The sequence below is a fragment of the Macaca nemestrina genome, chromosome 9 (genome assembly GCF_043159975.1).
Source record: "Macaca nemestrina isolate mMacNem1 chromosome 9, mMacNem.hap1, whole genome shotgun sequence".
NCBI classification, from domain to species: domain Eukaryota; kingdom Metazoa; phylum Chordata; class Mammalia; order Primates; family Cercopithecidae; genus Macaca; species Macaca nemestrina.
The window spans coordinates 46055475-46076112 of NC_092133.1; the positions used below are offsets into that span (position 1 = coordinate 46055475).

General features: G+C 41.3%; 1 protein-coding gene across 4 annotated transcripts in view; it reads right to left on the reverse strand.

Annotated features, from left to right (window-relative positions):
* LOC105480926 (3'-phosphoadenosine 5'-phosphosulfate synthase 2) overlaps positions 1-20638 on the reverse strand; it is a 186361-nt gene that overhangs the window by 9366 nt on the left and 156357 nt on the right. For 2 of the 4 annotated variants that reach the window (XM_071069538.1, XM_011740129.3), the window contains exons 8-9: positions 17695-17709; positions 11069-11274 (exon numbers count right to left, since the gene is read on the reverse strand). In XM_071069538.1, coding sequence (XP_070925639.1) covers positions 11069-11274; positions 17695-17709 — 221 coding nt within the window. The remainder of the gene's footprint in view (positions 1-11068; positions 11275-17694; positions 17710-20638) is intronic. The other 2 variants (XM_071069539.1, XM_011740134.3) reach the window with 1 other exon arrangement.

The window sequence follows — 20638 nt, forward strand, 5'->3', positions numbered from 1 at the left end:
ATATATTCAAAGGAAATGAAAGGGTCTTGAAGAAATACTTGTATACTCATGTTCATAGCAGCACTATTCAAATAGCCAAGAGGTGGAAGCAACCCAAATGTCCATAGATGGATGAATGGGTAAATAAAATGTGGTATATACATACAAGGGAATATCATTCATCCTTTAAAAGGAAGGAAATCCTGTCACATGCTATAACGTGGCTGAACCTTGAGGACATTATGCTAAGTGAAATAAGCCAGTCGCAAAAAAGCAAATATTACATGATTCCACTTATATGAGGTATCTAAAGTAGTCGAATTCATAGAGACAGAGAGTGGAATGGTAGTTACCAGGGGCTGGAGGAAGGAAGAATAGGGGAGTTGCTTTTATTTTTGTTTTGGTTTGAGACAGATCTCGCTCTGTCACCCAGGCTGGCATGCAGTAGCTCACTGCAGCCTCTACCTCTGGGGCTTATGCAGTTCTCCCACCTCAACCTCCCAAGTAGCTGGGACTACAAGCATGCCACCACACCTGGCTAATTTTTAAATTTTTTTTGTAGAGACAGGGTCTCACTATGATAACTAGGTAGGTCTCAAACTCCTCCTAGGGAGGAGGGCTCAAGCAATCCTCCAACTTCGGCCTTCCAAAGTGTTGGGATTACAAGTGTGAGCCACCATGGCTGACCGGGGAGTTGTTTAATGGGTATAGAGCTTCCATTTTGCAAGATGACAAAGTTCTGGAGATGTGGTTCACAACAATGTGAATACACTTAACATTACTGAGTTGCGCATTTACAAAAGGTTAAGATGATAAATTTTATGTTCTGTTTTTACCCTAATTTTTTTTTTTAGAGGAACCACCATTTCTTTAACTCACTGAGGATTTCACTGAGGTTACTAGCAATCACTTTTCTATTCCCAGTCTCAGCTGAAAATGTGACTTCAGGAAAGGTGGGTGTGAAGAGCACCTGGAGACCTCTAGGAGAACCACCTTCATAGTGTCCCACACATTAGATGGCCCAATTCTGGCCCCCTTTTGTTGTGTCCATCCCATAAAGGCAAGAAGACCCTTGGTGGGAAGACCCACCCAGAGTCATCACCTACTCTTTTGATCACAATCTGGGTACCCAGAACTCTAGAATTTCCTGCCCAATCAATTCTGAGCTTGCTGCTATGGCCTGGAAGAGCTTCATCTCCCAACCTGTCTTTCTAGGGTGGACCACACACTCAGAGCAGCCCTAGTTCTGAAGGCGGGCCAAGCAGGGAGGGTCTGTAGAGGTTGTGGAGAGAGCTCAGCCATGCAGCCCGGGGTACCCACAAATCAATCCAGAGGACCCACATAGCACAGGAAGAGGCCTAGCATAGAAGGAGAAGGGAGAGTTGGTGAAAGGCCAAGGGCCAACTCTCCACACACTACCATATTCTGATGCAGAGCCCAGAAGTCTATATTTGAACCTGGCTTTCCAGTTTGTGATCAAGGCACAGTTGTCAAAGTAGAAGGATCGAACATATTTTATTTAGCAGTTTGTTAGTTATACATGTAACTTTTAAATATGATGTATGGATCTCCATTTGTATTCTTGCTCTGGACCCCACAAATATTAGGGGTGAGCCAGGGTTGAAGAATGGTCAAACCAACGAAAAAGAAAAACATGGCTGCGCACGGTGGCTCAATCCCATAATCCCAGTACTTTGAGAGGCTGAGGTGGGCGGATCACGAAGTCAGGAGTTCAGACCAGCCTGGCCAATATAGTGAAAGCCCGTCTCTACTAAAAATACAAAAAATAGCCGGGTGTGGTGGCAGGCACCTGTAATCCCAGCTACTCAGGAGGCTGAGGCAGGAGAATCACTTGAACCTGGGAGGTGGAGGTTGCAGTGAGCTGGGATTGTGCCACTGCACTCCAGCCTTGGCAACAGAGTGAGACGCTGTCTCAAAAAAAAAAAAAAAAAAAAAAAAAGGAAAAGGAAAGAAAAAAGAAAAGGAAAACATAGCAACCTTTGTTTTTTCCTATAAGTTTAAATATTTTCCATCTGGTATTGAAGTATAATCAGTTACAGAGGTGTGTCTCTCGTAGTCACTGACACAAATACTTACATACTTACAGCCAATCTTACTCCTCAAACAGGCAATGGTTCTACAATCCTTCCCCTAATCAAACCCCATAGACCTTACACCACTTTCCAAACACAACTTGGTTACCTGAAATGTTACAGAGAAGAGGGAGGCAAGAGTGAGTGAGAGAAAGCTGATTTGAAACACCTAGTAGGAAGACACGAAGATAGTGATGGTGGACCTGGTTCACATCCCCGTTATGACCAGATATTGGGGTTTACTATGACCTGCATTCCAGAGAGGTTCAGGGAGTGGGGTATTGGGATAGAGCAGTGGTTCTAAACAGAGGCTGATTTAGTCACTCCTGGTAACATTTGACATCTGAAGATAATTTTGACTGTGACAACTGAAGTGCTATTGGCATCTAGTGAACAGAGGCTAGAGATGCCACTAAATACCCTACATTGCACAGAACTGCCCTCTCAATGAAGAATTATCTAGTCCAAACTGTCAACAGTGCTGAGGCTGAGAAACCCTGGGGTAGACAGAAGGCAATTATGCGAGGTTTTTGTATGTGTTTTCATGGCCTCTTTTCTAAACTGTGCTCAGTCAAATAATTTAAGAATATTTTCAAATATCCATACCTATATATATACTTTCTCCTCATTGCTTAGAGTTGGACACAACACAATTTTGAGAGTTGACCACCAACCCCCTGAGGATGCAGTAATTTATTCTGGACACTAGGGGTCCACCCTATATTGCTCTATCTATTGGTGAAGAGGGCATCAAACCAAATTCATCCAGCATCCAGCCTAAAAACCTTTCTGTTCGAAGAGAAACATTAAAACTATGAGTTTGGCATTTCTGGGATGGGGAGGGACAAGGTGCATCTCTATCCCTAAGGTGGCCCAATTATCACCAGAACTGTGTACAGCTGTCAGGAAGGGAGATCCAGAGGCTCTGATTAATTTCCCAGGGCTTTGTGGCCTAGAAGTTCCCAGCCCCTTTCAAGCTTCCTGCCAAAGACAGCAGCAGGGCCACAGCTAGAGGATTTGCAGAACTGGATGCATGAAAAGGAATGAGGAGCAGGTTTCAGGAGCCCAGTGAAGTAGCAAATAGGGAATTGGGCTCAAAATTACACACAAGAATGCATAAAGGAGAGGATAAGCTCAACCACTAAGGTAAAGACTAAGAAAGCTATTATAAATAGGCTCAAAGAGGCCAAGAAGAGGAAGACTCAAAAGCAAATCTGGAGATGAGGGAATGCACTATTTGGAAAAGGAGGAGCAGCTGAGGGTGGGAAGGTGACAAAGAATGCAAAAAGGGAGCAGAGAGAAGTGAAAGTAACCAGAAAGAAGGAAGGAAATGGTGGGTTCAGGAAGATAAGGTCATGAAGAAAGAGTGCAGAGAACAGAATCAAAGAGAAGAAAAACTAATGCATACAAGAGGAGAATATATATACACACACACACATACACACACATATACTCCTCGTGTATATATATATACACACACACACACACACATTCATATCTGTGATATCAATCATAGTCACAGAATCTGGGGCTTTAAGGAACCTGGAGGTGACGTAGATTTAATGTCCTCATTTTCAGAAGAGAAGGTAGTTTTACAGAGGGGAAGTGGCAGAGTTCAAATGCACAGAGCTTTCATATCAAAGCCAAGACCCAAATCTCAGACTCCTGCAAACCAGATTCTTCTCACCACCGCGCTCACTGCCTCTCATCAGTGGCCCCCATGTTGACGTTTCAGTTTCACCTATCACAGGTATGAAAGCGGCAAGTCCAAATTACTCTGGGAGGACAAAGAAGGGGCACTCAGTCATGCTCATGTGTCATGGGAGTCAGCGCTGACTTCTGAAAGGAGGTAATAAGGTCTGGAGGCAGAGGTGGAAGAAACAGTGTGCCAGGTTGAAGGATGAGTATGTGCAAAAGTCAGAGAGAGCATGATCGAATGACCAGCTCTGGAAGGACTGGACGAGGGAATGTATTGGCTGGTGGTGGCAAGAGGCTTTGCGGTAAATTGTATCTTAATAAAGGGGTTTCCAAAGAAAGGCTGAATAATTCACTCTAGCTAAAGAGTGGGAGATTAGGGGGGAGTAAGAAAAGAGAGAGGGAAGAATTGAAATGTACTGACCCAAGATGGAATAGAAGAGGAGTGAATGAATTCAAGCAATACCCGAAAGCTACATTTGGCAGGACTTGGTGACTGAATGGACAAGGGGAGAAGAGAGAAGCAAGAATGGCATCTAGGTTTTGGTCACAGGCCACCATTTGGATGGTGAAGCTGTCACTAAGATAGGAGACATAGTAGGGGGAACAGGCTTGGGGGGAGGTTAAACATGTTGAGTTTGAGGCACTTGCAGGATATATGCAGGAGGGGCCATAAAAAAAATAGCTCCAAACAATTATTTAACTCAATAGTTTCAACCTTCACAGCACATTAGAATCACGGGCAGCTTTAACTACCCACCCCTCAATAATCAGATGTGACTCAAAGCCAATTAAATGAGAAATCTGTGAGGATGGGATCCAGTCATGGGTGATTCGTAAAGCTCCTCAGGTGATTCTGTTGATGTAACTAACCATATGGTTTTCATTATGGAGCTAAAGGCTATAAACTCTCCTTCCTGTCTTTCATTGAGAAGTCACATTCTGTTCTCTTGGTTTGTACAAGAAAATGTACAGTGCAAAACAGGAGTGATGATTCTTAGTTACCTCACCAAGAGCACTGTGAAAAATAATTACTACTTGACAAATATTTGGGAGCCATGGATGAAAGGCAACAAAGCCCCAGCAAGCATTAGTTTTACAAGTTTCACCTGCTCCTCGTGATAATTTCATCTGAGCGCATGGCACATGGTTCTATATTTAGTGACACCAAACAGAGGGTTGGATGCCTTGAATGGAAGGTCAAGAATGACGTTGGTGATAAGCTCTGTAACGAAGGCCGACCATTTCTTAGTGACTCTATTTTCCTTGCAAATATCATTCCCAGTGCCACATGGAAATAGAATAAGGCCCAGGATTATACTTTTGGAAGTAATTACTTTTGGAAGCTGTGGGGTTCTAAAAATCAATGTTAAAGTGTTTTTGTGGGTTTCAGAGTGCTAAAAAAAGGACACAACGAAAAGAATTATTTTGCCAATAAAACTTGTGTGTTTGGTACATGCAACAATCTTCAACAATCTTCATCAATCTCTCTCACTTTTGCACAAAGTGTCTACAGAGTGAGTGGCTTTCTCTCTCTGGTTATCCAAAGCTCATTTCTCACCATTAGCTCCCTGGGAATGTTTATTGAGTCCCTCTAATAACCTGAAGGTACAGAGTCACTGAAAATATTGTCAAAGCCACAACTCATGCCACCATTCTCCCTGGCTTCTAAGAAATTCTAAAATTCTGAGTTCCATCTGCCAGCATACATTGTAAGGAATGATGAAAAAAATACGGGCATACCTGAGAGACACTGCAGGTTCAGTTCCAGACTACTGCAATAAAGTGGATATTGTAATAAAGGAAGTCACACAAATTTTTTGGTTTCCCAGTGCATTTTAAAAGTTATGTTTACACGATACCATAGTCTATTAAGTGTGCAATGGCATTGTCTTTAAAATGTAATACATCTAAACTTTCTTCTTTTTTTTTTTTTTTTTTGAGAAAGGGTCTCACTCCTATAAGCCAGGTTGGAGTGCACTGATGTAATCACAGCTCACTGCAGCCTTGACTTCCCAGGCTCAGGTGATCCTCCCACCTCAGCCTCCTGAGTAGCTGGTACTACAGGTGCGCACCACCATGCCCAGCTAGTTTTTTGTATTTTTAGTAGGGAGAGGGTTTCGCCATGTTGCCAAGGCTGATCTCAAACTCCTGGGCTGAAACAATCGGCCTCCTAAAGTGTTGGGATTACAGGGTGAGCCACCACGCCCAGCCTATCTTAATTTAAAAATACCTTTTTGCTAAAAATATTAATGATCCTCTGAGCCTTCAAAGAGTTGTAATCGTTCTTCTGGTGGAGGATCTTACCTTGTGTTAATGGCTGCTGACAAATAAGGGTGATAGCTGCTGAAGTCTGGGGTGGCTATGGCAATTTATTAAAATAAGACAACGATGAAGTTTGTCAGATCAACTGACTCTCTGTAGCATGAGATGCTGTTTGATAGCATTTTACCCATGGTAGAAATTCCTTCAAAATTGGAGTCAATCCTCTCAAAGGCTGCCACTGTTTTATCAACTAAGCTTACATAATATTCTAAATATTGTATTGCCATTTCAAAAGCATCTTCACCAGGAGTAGATTCCATCTCAAAAAAACAATATATTTGCTCATCCATAGGAAGCAACTCCTCATCCTTTCAAGTTCTATCATGAGATTGCAACAATTCAGTCACTTCTTCAGGCTCCACTTCTAATTCTAGTTATCTTGCTATTTCCACCACATCTGCAGTTACTTCCTCCACTGAAGTCTTGAACCCCTCAAAGTCATCCATGAAGGATGAAATCAACTTCTTTCAAACTCCCATTAACATCAATAGTTTAACCTCTTCCCACAAATCGCAAATGTTCTTTATGGCATCCAAAAAATACCTTCCAGGAGTTTTTCAGTTTACTCTGCCCACATCTATCTGAGAAATCACCATCTAGAGCAGCTATACCCTTACAAAACGTATTTCTTAAACAATAAGACCTGAAAGTTGAAATTACTATTTGATCCGTGGGCTGCAGAATGGATGGTGTTATGCATGAAAACAAATTAATCTCCTTGTACATCTTCCTCAGAGTTCTTGGGTAACTAGGTGCACTGTCAATTAGCAGTGATATTTTGAAATGAACCTTTTTTTGAGCAGTCGGTCTCAATAGTGGGCTTAAAATATTCAGTAAACCACGCTATAAACAGATGTGCTATCATCCAGGCTTTGTTTTTCCATTTATAGAGCACAGGAAGAGTAAATTCAGCATAATCCTTAAGGACCCTAGGATTTTCAGAATGGCCAATGAGCACTGGCTTCAACTTAAAGTCACCAGCTATACTAGCTCCTAACAGAAGAGTTAGCCTGTCCTTTGAAGCTTCGAAGCCAGGCATTGACTTCTCTTCTCTAGCTCTGAAAATCCTAGGTGGCATCTTCTTCCAATAGAAGGCTGTTTCTTCTACACTGAAAATCTGTTGTTAGTGTAGCCACCTTCATCAGTGATCTTAGCTAGATCTTCTGGGTAACCTGCTGCAGCTCCTACATCAGCACTTGCTGCTTCACCTTGTACTTTTACGTTATGGAGATGGATTTTTTCCTTAAACTCCTTGAACCAACCTCTGCTAGCGTCCAACTTTTCTTCTGCAGCTTCCTCACCTCTCTCAACCTTCATAGAACTGAAGAGAGTTAGGGCTTTGCTCTGAATTAGGTGTTTTGGCTTAAGGGAATGTTGTAGCTAGTTGGGCAAGACCACTCAAACCTTCTCCATATCTGTTAAGGAAACCAAAATACTTTACCTCAAAATATATTTCCTTGACATAGTTTAAGATGGCTATTCAGAAGGGCTGGAAAATACAAAAATAGCTAAAAATCTGCCTTTTGTGGGGGACATTTGCATTTGAAGAGAAAATCTACATTGATACAGCCAGGCTCTCTCTAAGGGCCTTCCCTTGCTGGGTCTAGGAAACATTAACTGAGACTCTGACACATTTAAAGATCTGAAAGAAACATTTACCTTTAAAATTTCATGTCATCTATATAACACGACCATCTTTGCTACCCAGGCCTTCTCTTCTCTCCCTCCCATAACCTGTCTTACCAGCATAACCTAATTTACTGCCATAACCTGGTTTTGGCCATCCTCTGAGCCCTCATTTTTTCTATAATCTCAGGATGTTATACAAGCTTCTCTACCCCATCAGGGGTAAGGAGTAATCACTCTGCGATTTTCCCCCTGTGTGCACTAATAAATCTGGATGCCTTTTCTTATTAACCTGCCTTTTGTCGGTTGCCTTTTCAGCAAAACTTCAGGGGGCGAAGAGGAAGTTTTCCCGTGACCCCTACATTGGCAATAAGGATGCTTTGCTTCCTTATCATTTGCTTGCTCACTGTGTGTAATTTTCTCCAATAACTTTTCCTTTGCATTTACAACTTGGCTAACTGGCCCAGGAGGCCTATTTCAAATTTCTTTCTTTTTGCTTTTTTTGAGATGGAGTATCACTCTTGTTGCCAGGCTGGAGTGCAATGGCGCTATCTTGGCCCATGGCAACCTCTGCCTCCTGAGTTCAAGCGATTCGCCTGCCTCAAGCTCCCGAGTAGCTGGGATTACATGCATGCACCACCATGCCCAGCTAATTTTGTATTTTTAGTAGAGATGGGGTTTCTCCATGTTGGTCAGGCTGGTCTCGAACTCCCGACTTCAGGTGATCTGCCAGCCTTGGCCTCCCAAAGTGCTGGGATTACAAGTGTGAGCCACCATGCCTGAGCCCTGTTTCAACTTTCTACGTGCCTTCCTCACTAAGCTCAATCATTTCCAGGTTTGACTTAAAGTGAGAGATGTGTGAGTCTTCCTTTCACTCGAACACTTAGAGGCCACTGCAGGGTTATTAATTGGCCTAATTCAAATACTGATGGATCTCAGGGAATAGGGAGTCCCAAGGAGAGGGAGAGAGATGGGGGAATGGCCAGTGAGTGGAGAAGGCAGAACACACACAACATTTATCAATTAGGTTTGCCATCATATGGGTGCAATTTGTGGTGCCCCAAAACAATTACAATAGTAACATCAAAGATCACTAATCGTAGATCACCAGAACAGGTCATAACGATAATGAAGAAATCTAAAATATCATAAGAATCATCAAAATGTGACACAGAGGCACAAAATGAGCACGTGCTGCTGGGAAGATGGCACTCACAAACTCAGAGCAGGTTTGACACAAACCTTCAATTTGTTAAAAAAAAAAAAAGAAAAGAAAAGAAAGAAAGAAAGAAAAGCAAAATCTGTGAAGCACGATAAAGTGAAGCGTAGTAAAACGAGCTATGCCTGTAATCACTTAAGAAACTCTTCAGGTTTTTTTAGTGCTAGTCCTATGTATGTGAATATCAGACCCAAAAGGTAGAAATATCTGAGCTGACATAACCATAACCAAATGACTGCTATTCTTTCAGTCACTGAGTAAAGATAAAATCCCAAACCTATATGATTATGACAGAGCAAGACTCCATCTCAAAAAACAATAATAATTTTTTAAAAATAAATAAATAAATGAAAAAGCTGCTTTGCTTGCCGTTGACTTTTGTGTTCAGATACAGAAGGCCTTCAGAGGCCACAAACAGGGACCTTAAAAAGGCCTTTCCTATTTTGGAACATTTTGTAACAAAAACGAAGGCCAAAAGAAGCCCTATCTTTTGACAGGGCCATGAGGCTGGAAGAGATCTTACAGTTATTTTGAGTCTGGCCTCTCTTTTTTTTTTTTTTTTTTTTTGAGACCACGTCTTGCTCACTCTGTCACCCAGGCTAGAGTGCAGTGGCAGCTTGGCTCACTGCAACCTCTGTCTCCTGGGTTCAAGCAATTCTTGTGCCTCAGCCTCCCAAGTAGCTGGGATTACAGGCACCTGCCACCACGTCCAGCTAATTTCTGTGTTTTTAGTAGAGAAAGGGTATCACCATGTTGGCCAGACTGGTCTCGAACTCCCAACCTCAGGTGATGTGCTGGCCTCAGCCTCCCAAAGTACCAGGATTACAGGCATGAGCCACCGCGCCCAGCCTGGCCTCTCCTTTTATAAATAAAGAAACTGAGGCCCAGAGGGAGGGCATGCCTTGTCTAATCCCAGGCTTTTTAGAGTCTCCTGGGTCTGACAGTGCTCTCTCTTCCTGTGAACATGCTGAAAGGGACATGCTGGGAGGAGATTTGAGAAGTCAAATTAGTAGTATATGACTTTTTTCATTTCCACCCTACTGCTCTTATCTTGGATGAGGGATGGTTTTAGCATTCAATTTCACTTATTTTTCTTTGTGGGAAATGAACCACAGCCAGCAGCTTCATAAAACCCCACACCACCCCATCACCAACAGTAATTAGAAGCTGTGAAGGAATCTGAGGAGTTAGTGTACTTTGCCTTTAGGCATGATAGACCCTACCTGATCCTATCAGATGAACACATTTTTTTCAGTCTTAAAAATATCCACGGACCGGGCGCAGTGGCTCACGCCTGTAATCCCAGCACTTTGGGAGGCTGAGGCGGGTGGATCACGAGGTCAGGAGATGTAGACCATCCTGGCTAACACGGTGAAACCCCGTCTCTACTAAAAATACAAAAAATTAGCTGGGCGTGGTGGCGGGTGCCTGTAGTCCCAGCTACTCGGGAGGCTGAGGCAGGAGAATGGCGTAACCCAGAAGGAGGAGCTTGCAGTGAGCCGAGATCGCGCCACCGCACTCCAGCCTGGGCGACAGAGCGAGACTCCGTCTCAAAAAATAAATAAATAAATAAATAAAATAAATAAAAAATCCAGTGACAAAAATGTGTATCTTTCCTCTGGAAACTCTGCCACTATCTGTGCTGATTTGTGTTTACTGAGAGAATATCACTGACCCCCTCACTAGCCACAGAGCATGAACTCTGAGTTCTTGTTCCAGTGTTTGGTTGGGCCCATTCTTTATGAAGATATTTATTTTCCTTGTGCATTTTCAAGATGGACAGGGCTGCAAGCTTCAGTTATGGCTTTGTGCATAGCTACAGCTATGATTTTGTTCCTCTACTCATGTTGTCAGACTAAATTACTTACCTGGTTCCATTTAGCTGAGGATGCCAGCCACTGCAGAATCTGAGGACTCAAGAGATCATTGAGACCAGACCTCAAACAGAAAGACATTACTTTGCACCTTTCTAAAAACACCTCCCAAGGCAAAGCCTGCAAACCCTACCTTAGAAGTACATTCTTCCACCTAATCCCAGTTTTTCTATGTCCTTTGCAAAGGAATTAAAGAGTTATTTTTCTTCTCAGTTGAAATAGATCAAGAAAGCCCTTCCAAAGGTTTTGTGACTTACTTTGATATGGGGGTGTTTTGTACATGTTGTCCCCCAAACACGGGAACAGCGCTCCTCTTTTCTGTGTTCATAGAATTCAGCATCTCGTAAGATAGCTACCCTCTGCCCACTATGTGCCAGGACAAACTTGCTGCAACCTTCCAGCCGTGTCTTATCCTCTGCAGAGATGGGCAGTACAATGGGGATGCTCATGTTGATCACGCCATCTGTGGAAAGAGCCATGTGATGCATGAAAACTAGACACAAGGTGCATCATCCGTGAAGCATGACTCAAATGTGCACAATGCCCCTTCCAAACATTTCCTTCAAGAAGCATTAAGACCCACATCCAAGTAGTTGTGTTAGCTGCATCAGTTTCTCTAGATTCCATGATGACAAGTCCTTGAAGGGCTTCCCAAAGCAAATGGAGCATATGTGAAAAGTGGGTTGAGTTTCAAATCATGGAGGTGGCCTCCATAAACTGATCTAACTTTGGACACACCTCTTTGTGGGTTCCCTTTTCAAATCTAAGTCCTGACCTCAATGCAGTAAGGAGTTTAAAGTTTTCCAAAACCCAATTAAATAAAATTAAGCTAGCAAAACAAACCAAAACAAAACTCTCTAGTCTTTCTTGGAAAAGAACCTCATAAGAACGTCAAGCAAGTCTTTTATTTCATTATCTGTTTAGGTTCTATCTGCATACCAACACACTGAATTGAAAAGACAGAAAAAAAATCAGATAATTGATATTAATCTATGGGAATGAGTATGCATTTTTTGTATAATAAGTTACTTATGACAGTTGTATGTTTCTCTTTTTTAATATTAATCAACTACAATCTGGGTAATATCTCATTCACCTTTTTCTTTAATTTTTAACTTTCATGGGTACATAGTGCATATGTTTATGGGGTGCATAAGATATTTTGATACAGGAATACAATGCATAATAATCACATCAGGGTAAATGAGGTACCCATCACCTGAAGCATTTATCCTTTGTGTTACAAAAATCCAATTATCCTCTTAGTTATTTTTAAATGTACAGCTAATTTTTTTTAATTTTTATTTCTTAGAGTCTTGCTCTGCCACCCGGCTGGAGTTCAGTGGCACAATCTTGGCTCACTGCAACCTCTGCCTCCTGGGTTCAAGCTATTCTCCTGCCTCAGCCTCTCGAGTAGCTGGGACTACAAGCATGTGCCACTACTTCCAGCTAATTTTTGTATTTTAGTAGAGACGGGGTTTCACCATGTTGGCCAGGATGGTCTCGATCTCTTGACCTCATGATCCACCCACCTCGGCCTCCCAAAGTGCTGGGATTACAGGTGTGAGCCACCACGCCCAGCAGTTAAATTATTATTCACTATAGTCATCCTGTTGTGCTATCAAATACTAGATCTTATTCATTCTGTTTTCTGTACCCATCTCATGCACTTGTAAAAATGTATTTTCAGCCAGGTGCAGTGGCTTACACCTATAATCCCAACATTTTGGGAGGCCAAGATGGGAGGATGGCTTCAGGCCAACAGTTTGTGACCAGCCTGGGTAACATGGCAAGACCTCATCTCTACCAAAAAATGTGTGTGTGTGTGTGTGTGTGTGTGTATACATATATATGTGTATACACATGTTTTTTAAAATTAGCTGGACATGCTGGCATGCACCTGTAGTCCCAGCTACTCAGGAGGCTGAGGCAAGAGGTTCACTTGAGCCCAGGAGTATGAGGCTGCAGTGAGCCCTGATCACTCCACTGTACTCCAGCCTGGGTGACAGAGCAAGACCTTGTCTCAAAAAAACAAAACAAACCCACTAATCTATGGTATCCCAAACAAGCAGTCGTCCTGATGTTATTCATGGTGGCTTTGGCATAAAATCACCTTTTTTTCCCCCTCCTGTTCCCTCTTTCCTAAATATTTTTGAAGAGACTGGAAATCTCACTTATCTGGGAATCACAGGTCTTGCTAGCGCAACCACAGTTGAGAATCATCTGTCCAGAAACACAGAGGAGTGAAAAATGACATCAAGTCATTAACGCACATGCGCTTTCTCTGGCGTTTAAGCCCCTCTCACCATTATGCTGAGTCTCTTGCTTTAAGAGGAATTTAAATAAACAGGGTGTTCTGATTTCTCAGTATACAGCACAGCAAATTAGAAGGCATCGAATGTGGTATTCAGAGAAGCTACATCTTCAGCAGCAAGAAATGTCAAATGACAGCTGGACCGCAAAGGAAGAGAAAGGAAAACTACTGAAAAAATACACACAGAAACTGTGATGGTTGATGTTATATATCAATTTAGCTAGGACACAGTACTCAGATATTTAGTCAAACATTATTCTAGATGTTTCAGTGGAGGTACTTTTTAGATGGGATTAACATTTAAATCAGTAGACTTTGAGTAGAGAGAGTACCCTCCAGAATGTGAGTGGGCCTCATCCAATCAGTCAAAGGCCTAATTAAAAAAAGACTTGGCCGGGCGCCATGGCTCACGCCTGTAATCCCAGTACTTTGGGAGGCTGAGGCGGGCGGATCACAAGGTCAGGAGATTGAGACCACGGTGAATCCCCGTCTCTACTAAAAAAAATACAAAAAATTAGCCGGGCGAGGTGGCGGGCGCCTGTGGTCCCAGCTACTCAGGAGGCTGAGGCAGGAGAAAGGCGTGAACGCGGGGGGCGGAGCTTGCAGTGAGCCAAGATCGCCCCACTGCCCTCCAGCCTGGAGGACAGAGATTCCGTCTCCAGAAAAAAAAGACTCGTCTCCCCAGAAGAGGAGAGAATTACGCCAGCAGACAGCCTGTGGACTTGAACCGCAGGTCTTCTCAGGGTCTCCAGCCTCCCAGTTTTCGGACTTGCCAGATTCCACAATCACATGAACCAATTCCTTAAAATAAATCTCTTTCTGTGTGTGTGTGTGTGTGTGTGTGTGTGTGTGTGTGTGTGTGTGTATAGAGAGAGAGAGAGAGAAAAAAAGAGATTTATTATATACCTATATAATATGTAGATATCTATATATAACATATAGATATATTGTTATCTATTCAGATATATATCAGAAATATATAATTCAGATATAATATCTATGTTATATATAGAGATGTATATGTAGAGAGAAAAGATTCTATAATAATTTATTAAAATAATGTATATATGTATAAATTAATATATGTACATGCATATATAAATTTATTTAAATATATTAAATATATTTTTATATCTATGTCTATATAGAGAGATGCATATCTATCTATAGATGGATAGACAGATACACATCCTGTTGGTTCTGTTTCTCTGGAGAACCCTGACCATACAAGGTTCTAACACAGAAACTAAAATACAGAGTTATGGGAGTTCTTTAGCGTGCGAGCCAACAATCCCACAGGTCTCCCCATCTTCAGGACACCATTACATTAGTGCCCAGTTTAATAACTGGTAAAACTAATATTGACAGAGTCATTTTTAAAAGTTATTTTATATTGAACATATTCTCTTTTTTTGAGTGAATAATTTTTTTTTTTTTTTTTTTTTTAGTAAGACTATTTTGAAATGTTTCTAAATAAGATAGTTAATGTGTAGTTGGTTTTCAGTCTGTGGCTTAAAGGGATAAAATTCGGCTTTCTAAAAACATCTCATTTCTCAATGATTCTAGATAATGTAAAAAAATGTAGAAAACAGTGTTCCTCCTACAATGATGCCCTCACAAATATGCTAGTCTCTCAATTATACTCACAGGTAAGAAAATGAGGGCTCATGGTTAAGCGTATAACACAAAATAAAATTAGGGACAATTTTGTGAGAGTTCTCAAGTTCAAGATTCAGAAGAGAATGAAAGGAAGGTGAATAAAGAAAACTTTTTAACTCTGGAGAAAACAAATGCAGTTATTTATGGACTTGAGGGAATGTGCCCTAGATTAATGAAGCCATTTAAACCTAACTTTTCAATGCAACATTTAGAAGGCCTCTGACAGAGTTAAAGATTAGAGTTCTATTCCTTTGGGGCATAAGACTCCCCCTAGTAGCTATGAAACTAAACTTTCCAGGCATATCACTTTGCAAAGGTTTTAAACACTTTCCAAAGGTTACTAGAACCTAAAGAATGTCACCGGAAATAGACAGCAACTGCTGGCAATAAAAAAATCCGGTCTATCATAAAATCCTGCAATATACTTTCAGACCTTTCATAAACCACAAATTAGATACCATGTGCAGCAAGTAATGGTTTGTCATTCAAATAACTCTTTGTTTCAATGTTCTTGGGCATTTACAGCAGCTAAGTCCTTTGCAGAAAACACTAAATTCAAAGTCAGCAGTTCTCCCTTTTACTATGTGTGTCTTTCAACTTTTCTAAACTCAGTTTCCTCACTGGAAAAATGGGCTAATAAATGACATCTATCTCCGTGGGTTGCTGCAGGGGGCAAACTATAAAGCACTATGTTAATGGAGGTTGCTGATGGAAGATAATGAAATCCACCGCATAGACTAGTTGAGGAAAAGGAAGAGAGGCTAACAAAGAATAACGCCTTCAGAAATGCTGTTGTTCTCACCAGAAATCATGCTTTCTGTGGATTGCTTACTGACGACATTGCTGAAAGAAAGACCATGACATTTGCCTCTGCTGATAAAGAATGACTTGGCTGCCGGGCGCGGTGGCTCAAGCCTGTAATCCCAGCACTTTGGGAGGCCAAGACGGGCGAATCACGAGGTCAGGAGATCGAGACCATCCTGGCTAACACGGTGAAACCCTGTCTGTACCAAAAAAATACAAAAAACTAGGCGGGAGCCTGTAGTCCCAGCTACTCCGGAGGCTGAGGCAGCGTAAACCCGGGAGGCGGAGCTTGCAGTGAGCTGAGATCCGGCCACTGCACTCCAGCCCGGGCGACAGAGCGAGACTCCGTCTCAAAAAAAAAAAAAAAAAAAAGAATGACTTGGCCAAAATAAAGCAAAATGCAAAGCAAGGCATGGAGCAGGTTGCTGAAAGAACCTAGCGCTGCCTGCAACACGTCTGTAACGTTGCCTTTTCCATCAAGTATTCTGCCTTGAAATCCAAGGGATGTTTCACTGTTGCAGCCACCTCCTCTTGTCCACTAGATTCCTGACCAATGTAGCCTCTAATCTACCTTCATCTAAAATGACTAAATAACACTCCTTGGCAGGTTGTCTCAATAAGGAAGCGAATCTGTGGGATGTTTATAGAAAGGAGTTCTGCCAAGTGATAATGCCAACTGGTCTTACAAGCCTGTAGCTACAACACTACAGGTGTATACACAGATTTACTGTAGTTTCCCTATCATCTTTATCAACCTTTCTAATACATAAACATATCCAACTGTTTCTAAGACGTAATACCTGAACTGTGCTGAAACATCACCCATGGCTTTCAACCTTGACTTGAGCTTTCAGCCTTTTCCTTCATGTGCTTCATTTGGCTCTGGTGGGAACTGCCTTGATTATTTTATTGTGGTATATCTTATTTTGAAAAAGAATATTGTGGTTCTTTAGCCACAGTAAGTCCAAGAGATAGCTTATTGTTCAATGGAATGATTTTTCTTTTTTTTTTTTTTTTTTTTTTTTGTTTGTTTGTTTTTTGAGACAGAGTCTTGCTCTGTCGCCCAGGCTGGGGTGCAGTGGCCGGATCTCAGCTCACTGCAAGCTCCGCCTCCCGGGTTTAGACCATTCTCCTGCCTCAGCCTCCCGAGTAGCTGGGACTACAGGCGCCCACCACCTGGCCCGGCTAGTTTTTTTTTTGTATTTTTTAGTAGAGACGGGGTTTCACCATGTTAGTCAGGATGGTCTCGATCTCCTGACCTCGTGATCCGCCCGTCTCGGCCTCCCAAAGTGCTGGGATTACAGGCTTGAGCCACCGCGCCCGGCCAGGAATGATTTTTCTTTTGCTTTCAATAATTTTCCAGCCTTCTGTGTTAGCCTTATAGATCTGCTTCATGGTTGTTTGGGACTGTTTCTATGCAAAACCTAAATTACTCCTTATTGCTTAACCGGGCTTTTTAAAGGAAAAACAACAATGATGAAAGCAATATCAAAGACAGATGACATAGTCAGAATTTTACCTTTTCATTTTTGTACAATGCAGAAGTTTACAGTCACAGCAAATGTATATTTACTCCCACTTCCATAACAAGCAATCATAATGGCTTGAAATTAAGTACATGCATAATCGTACATTGCAAACAAATGAAGTACAATCATACACAATCCAACCAGGTACATTCAGTTTACAATGATTTATTCTTCATCAACTTAAAATCTTTTATAAACACCGTAGAAAAAAAATTTCCAGATTTTTGAAACTAAATGAGGACCAATTGGTCCTCATTTGGTCATTGGAAGAGGATCATAAATGTAAAAGACTCAGGAACAAAATGTGCAATGATAATTTAGAAACAAGTTTACTTTTGTCAGCCAAATGCTACATTATATACGATAGCTACATCTGGTCAAGAAATTTCCTGTTGTTTGGACTCCAATCAAAAGAAAAATACAGTGTTATTCCACTATAACTGGTTGGATCATGAACTAATAGTGATTCCAACTGGTTAATGTAGATTTTCTTTTAGTTATGTTCTTAACCATTTCCAGTTAATGTAACATATCTAATTATAATAATTTAGCTACTTGGAAAAGTTAAAGTACATACCAGGAAGGGCCATGCCTAGGGAAATATAAACACAGTTAAGAAACATTTTCAGCTGTCCACCAAAAGAATCTTACAGCAACAATGTCAAAGAGCAAATTCCTGTTATGACACTTCACATATACAACATATAAATATACTAGCTTCGTCATGCTATTTTTAAAAATAGAGAGTATATAACAAGAAAAAGCTGGTGAAATCAGAACTTGTATGGAATGTCCAATACAATCCAAAAGCATTGCTCAGATGTTTATCTGGTTTTCTAATTTTTTATTTATTTATTTTTCCTTCCACTGGGAAGAGATATCTGCTTTAAAATAATTATAACCTATGTTAATATCCCCTCCAGCTTCACCAAGAAGTTTTCTCTTGCAAACATGTGATCTTATAACTACTGTTGAATAGTTTCCAAACTACGCTTCGGGAGCAAGTATAGAAGCAAACTGCCCTAGAACATCCTAGAATCTCACATAGTTAGAGGACATGAAAATATGCCCAGTATAACAAGCACCAATGTTAGATCCAGGACAACCTGGATTTAAGTCTAGGCTTCAAATAAGTTATTTAACCTTTCTAATACATATTTTCTCAAGTGGACAAAATATCTTCACAGTGGTATTATCCTGATTAAATGTAATAATCTATGTCAAACTCCAGTGTCAGAACACAACTGGTGCTCAATAAGTGCTGGTGATATATGCAGAGTGCTCTCACACCATGCCTTGGAAAGTCAAGAGCTGCGGAAGAATAGCCATTAAATGATGGAGTCTCACAAGGCCCCTGTCTTGATCCTACTTGGATGCCATCAGTCAACGCAAGCTTGAGGTTCCATTTTTAAATTTAGATGTGACATTTATGACCAAAGGGTCTGTGACAACCCTGAAACTATACTTCCAGTGAGAAATAAAGTGATATGATACACTGATATAAACGTAGATTCTTGAGTAATATATGGAGTGACTCATACTATACAATTATCATAAACTCTAACAAGTGATTTGGTTTTTGTTTTGGGTTTTTTTTTTTGGCTTTTGGACTGAGTAGACAGAACTATTTTATTTTTAAATTTATTTTTAATTTTAGGTTTATATTTCTCAAAAATATAGACCTTTGAGAAAATTAAAACCAACAAAATATTTTTAGGAGACATGGTCAGAATAAAAACACTGTTGCTTACAGATTGTAGGGCAATCAAGAAATTTGCAATTGTTGAAGGAAGACAAAAGTGGGCACATGTCTGTGGCTATAGAGATCATTTCAAATTTTCAATGGCAGTGACCCAAACCTTCATGAATTGTTTACAATGAAATGATATCTATATGAATGATATCTTGCCCAACATTCTGACATATAAATAAATCACTTTTTAGTATTTAACTGGCTGCTCAGTCCAAACGCCATGAGGCGAGGCACTGTCAGGAGCCTCTGTTGCTGCGTTTTAACCGGCTTCCTCCTGATACCCTCCAGGTTGCTCTCCAGGTGAGAGGGAGCCCAAGCCCCTACTCCCTTCTACTGGGGCAGTGGGGTAGTTCCATTTTGTTGTATATATTGCCTCTGATTTTTGAAATGAAATAAATAATTCTCTGGTTTAAAAAAGAACGTTTTGGCCACGCGCAGTGGCTCATGGTTCTAATCCTAGCACTTTAGGAGGCTGAGGTGGGTGGATCACTTGAGGTCAGGAGTTCAAGACCAGCCTGGCCAATATGGTGAAACCCCATCTCCACTAAAAATACAATAATTACCTGGGCTTGGTGGTGAGTGCCTGTAATCCCAGCTACTTGGTAGGCTGAGGCAGAAGAATTGCTTGAACCCAGGAGGCGGACGTTGCAGTAAGCAGAGATCGTACCACTGCACTCCAGCCTGGGCAACAGAGCGAGACTCTGTCTCAAAAAATAAAATAAAATAAGAAAAATAAAATAAAAAAGAAAGTTTCACAACCACTGATGGGGGGCGGGAAGGACCTACTGGACTAGGTCTCAGAAAATGACTTTACTGTGTTTCTCAGAAAGCTCACCTGCCTTCATTACCATTCTATCTCCAGCCACTGGACAAAGCCTGGCACATGGGAGCACTCAGTGAATATCTGTTGGCTAGCTGATGAACATCGTTATCTGTGCTACTTCCACACTGATGTGACTAGGGATAAAGTCACTTAGTCTCTTCAAGACTCCAAGTGCTTTTATTTATGAATTTATTTTTAGAGACAAAGTTTCCCTATGTTGTCCAGGTGGGACTCTAGCTCCTGAGCTCAAGTGATCCTCCCGCCTTAGGCTCTGAGCAGCTGGGACTACAGTCATGAACCACCATGCCTGACAAATTCTTTTAACTGTATGCAGAGTGGTTTGTTCATAATAGCTAACATGTTTGAAATACTGACTATTGAATCAGGGATTCTTTTAAACTTTCAACATCCAATGAGGTAGGTACAGTTATTAACATCCCCATTATACAGATGAAGGAACAAAGCCCAGAGAGTTTAAGTAATTTGGCCCAGGTTCATAGCTAATCACTGTGATACAAACCTAGACAGTTTGACTTCACAGCTCACACTCTCATCCACTGTGATATTCTGCCTCTACTTAGGCCCAAACTAAGTTAACATACAGCAAATGGTAGGGGTGGGCAGCACATCATATCCGTGATTATCTATTTTTATTAATCAATTTACACAGGCATTTAGGATGCTTCCGTGGGCTGTGCAGAGCTCTGAATCCTGATCATAACTGGGGTTGCATAAGTATGTCCAGTGGACTCTGTTTGCAGAGGTAGATGGTAGAACCAGCAGATAATTCCCACAGGGAAAAGAAGAGTCTTACAGAAAGTTTCAGAAACAGGCCCTGCAGGTTGGAAGGGGAAAGGGTATGGAAATAGCACCACATCTGGTCTTGAACCCTCCTGACAGAGCCACACTGGAGCTACATGAGGATAAAGGGATCCATACGGCTTA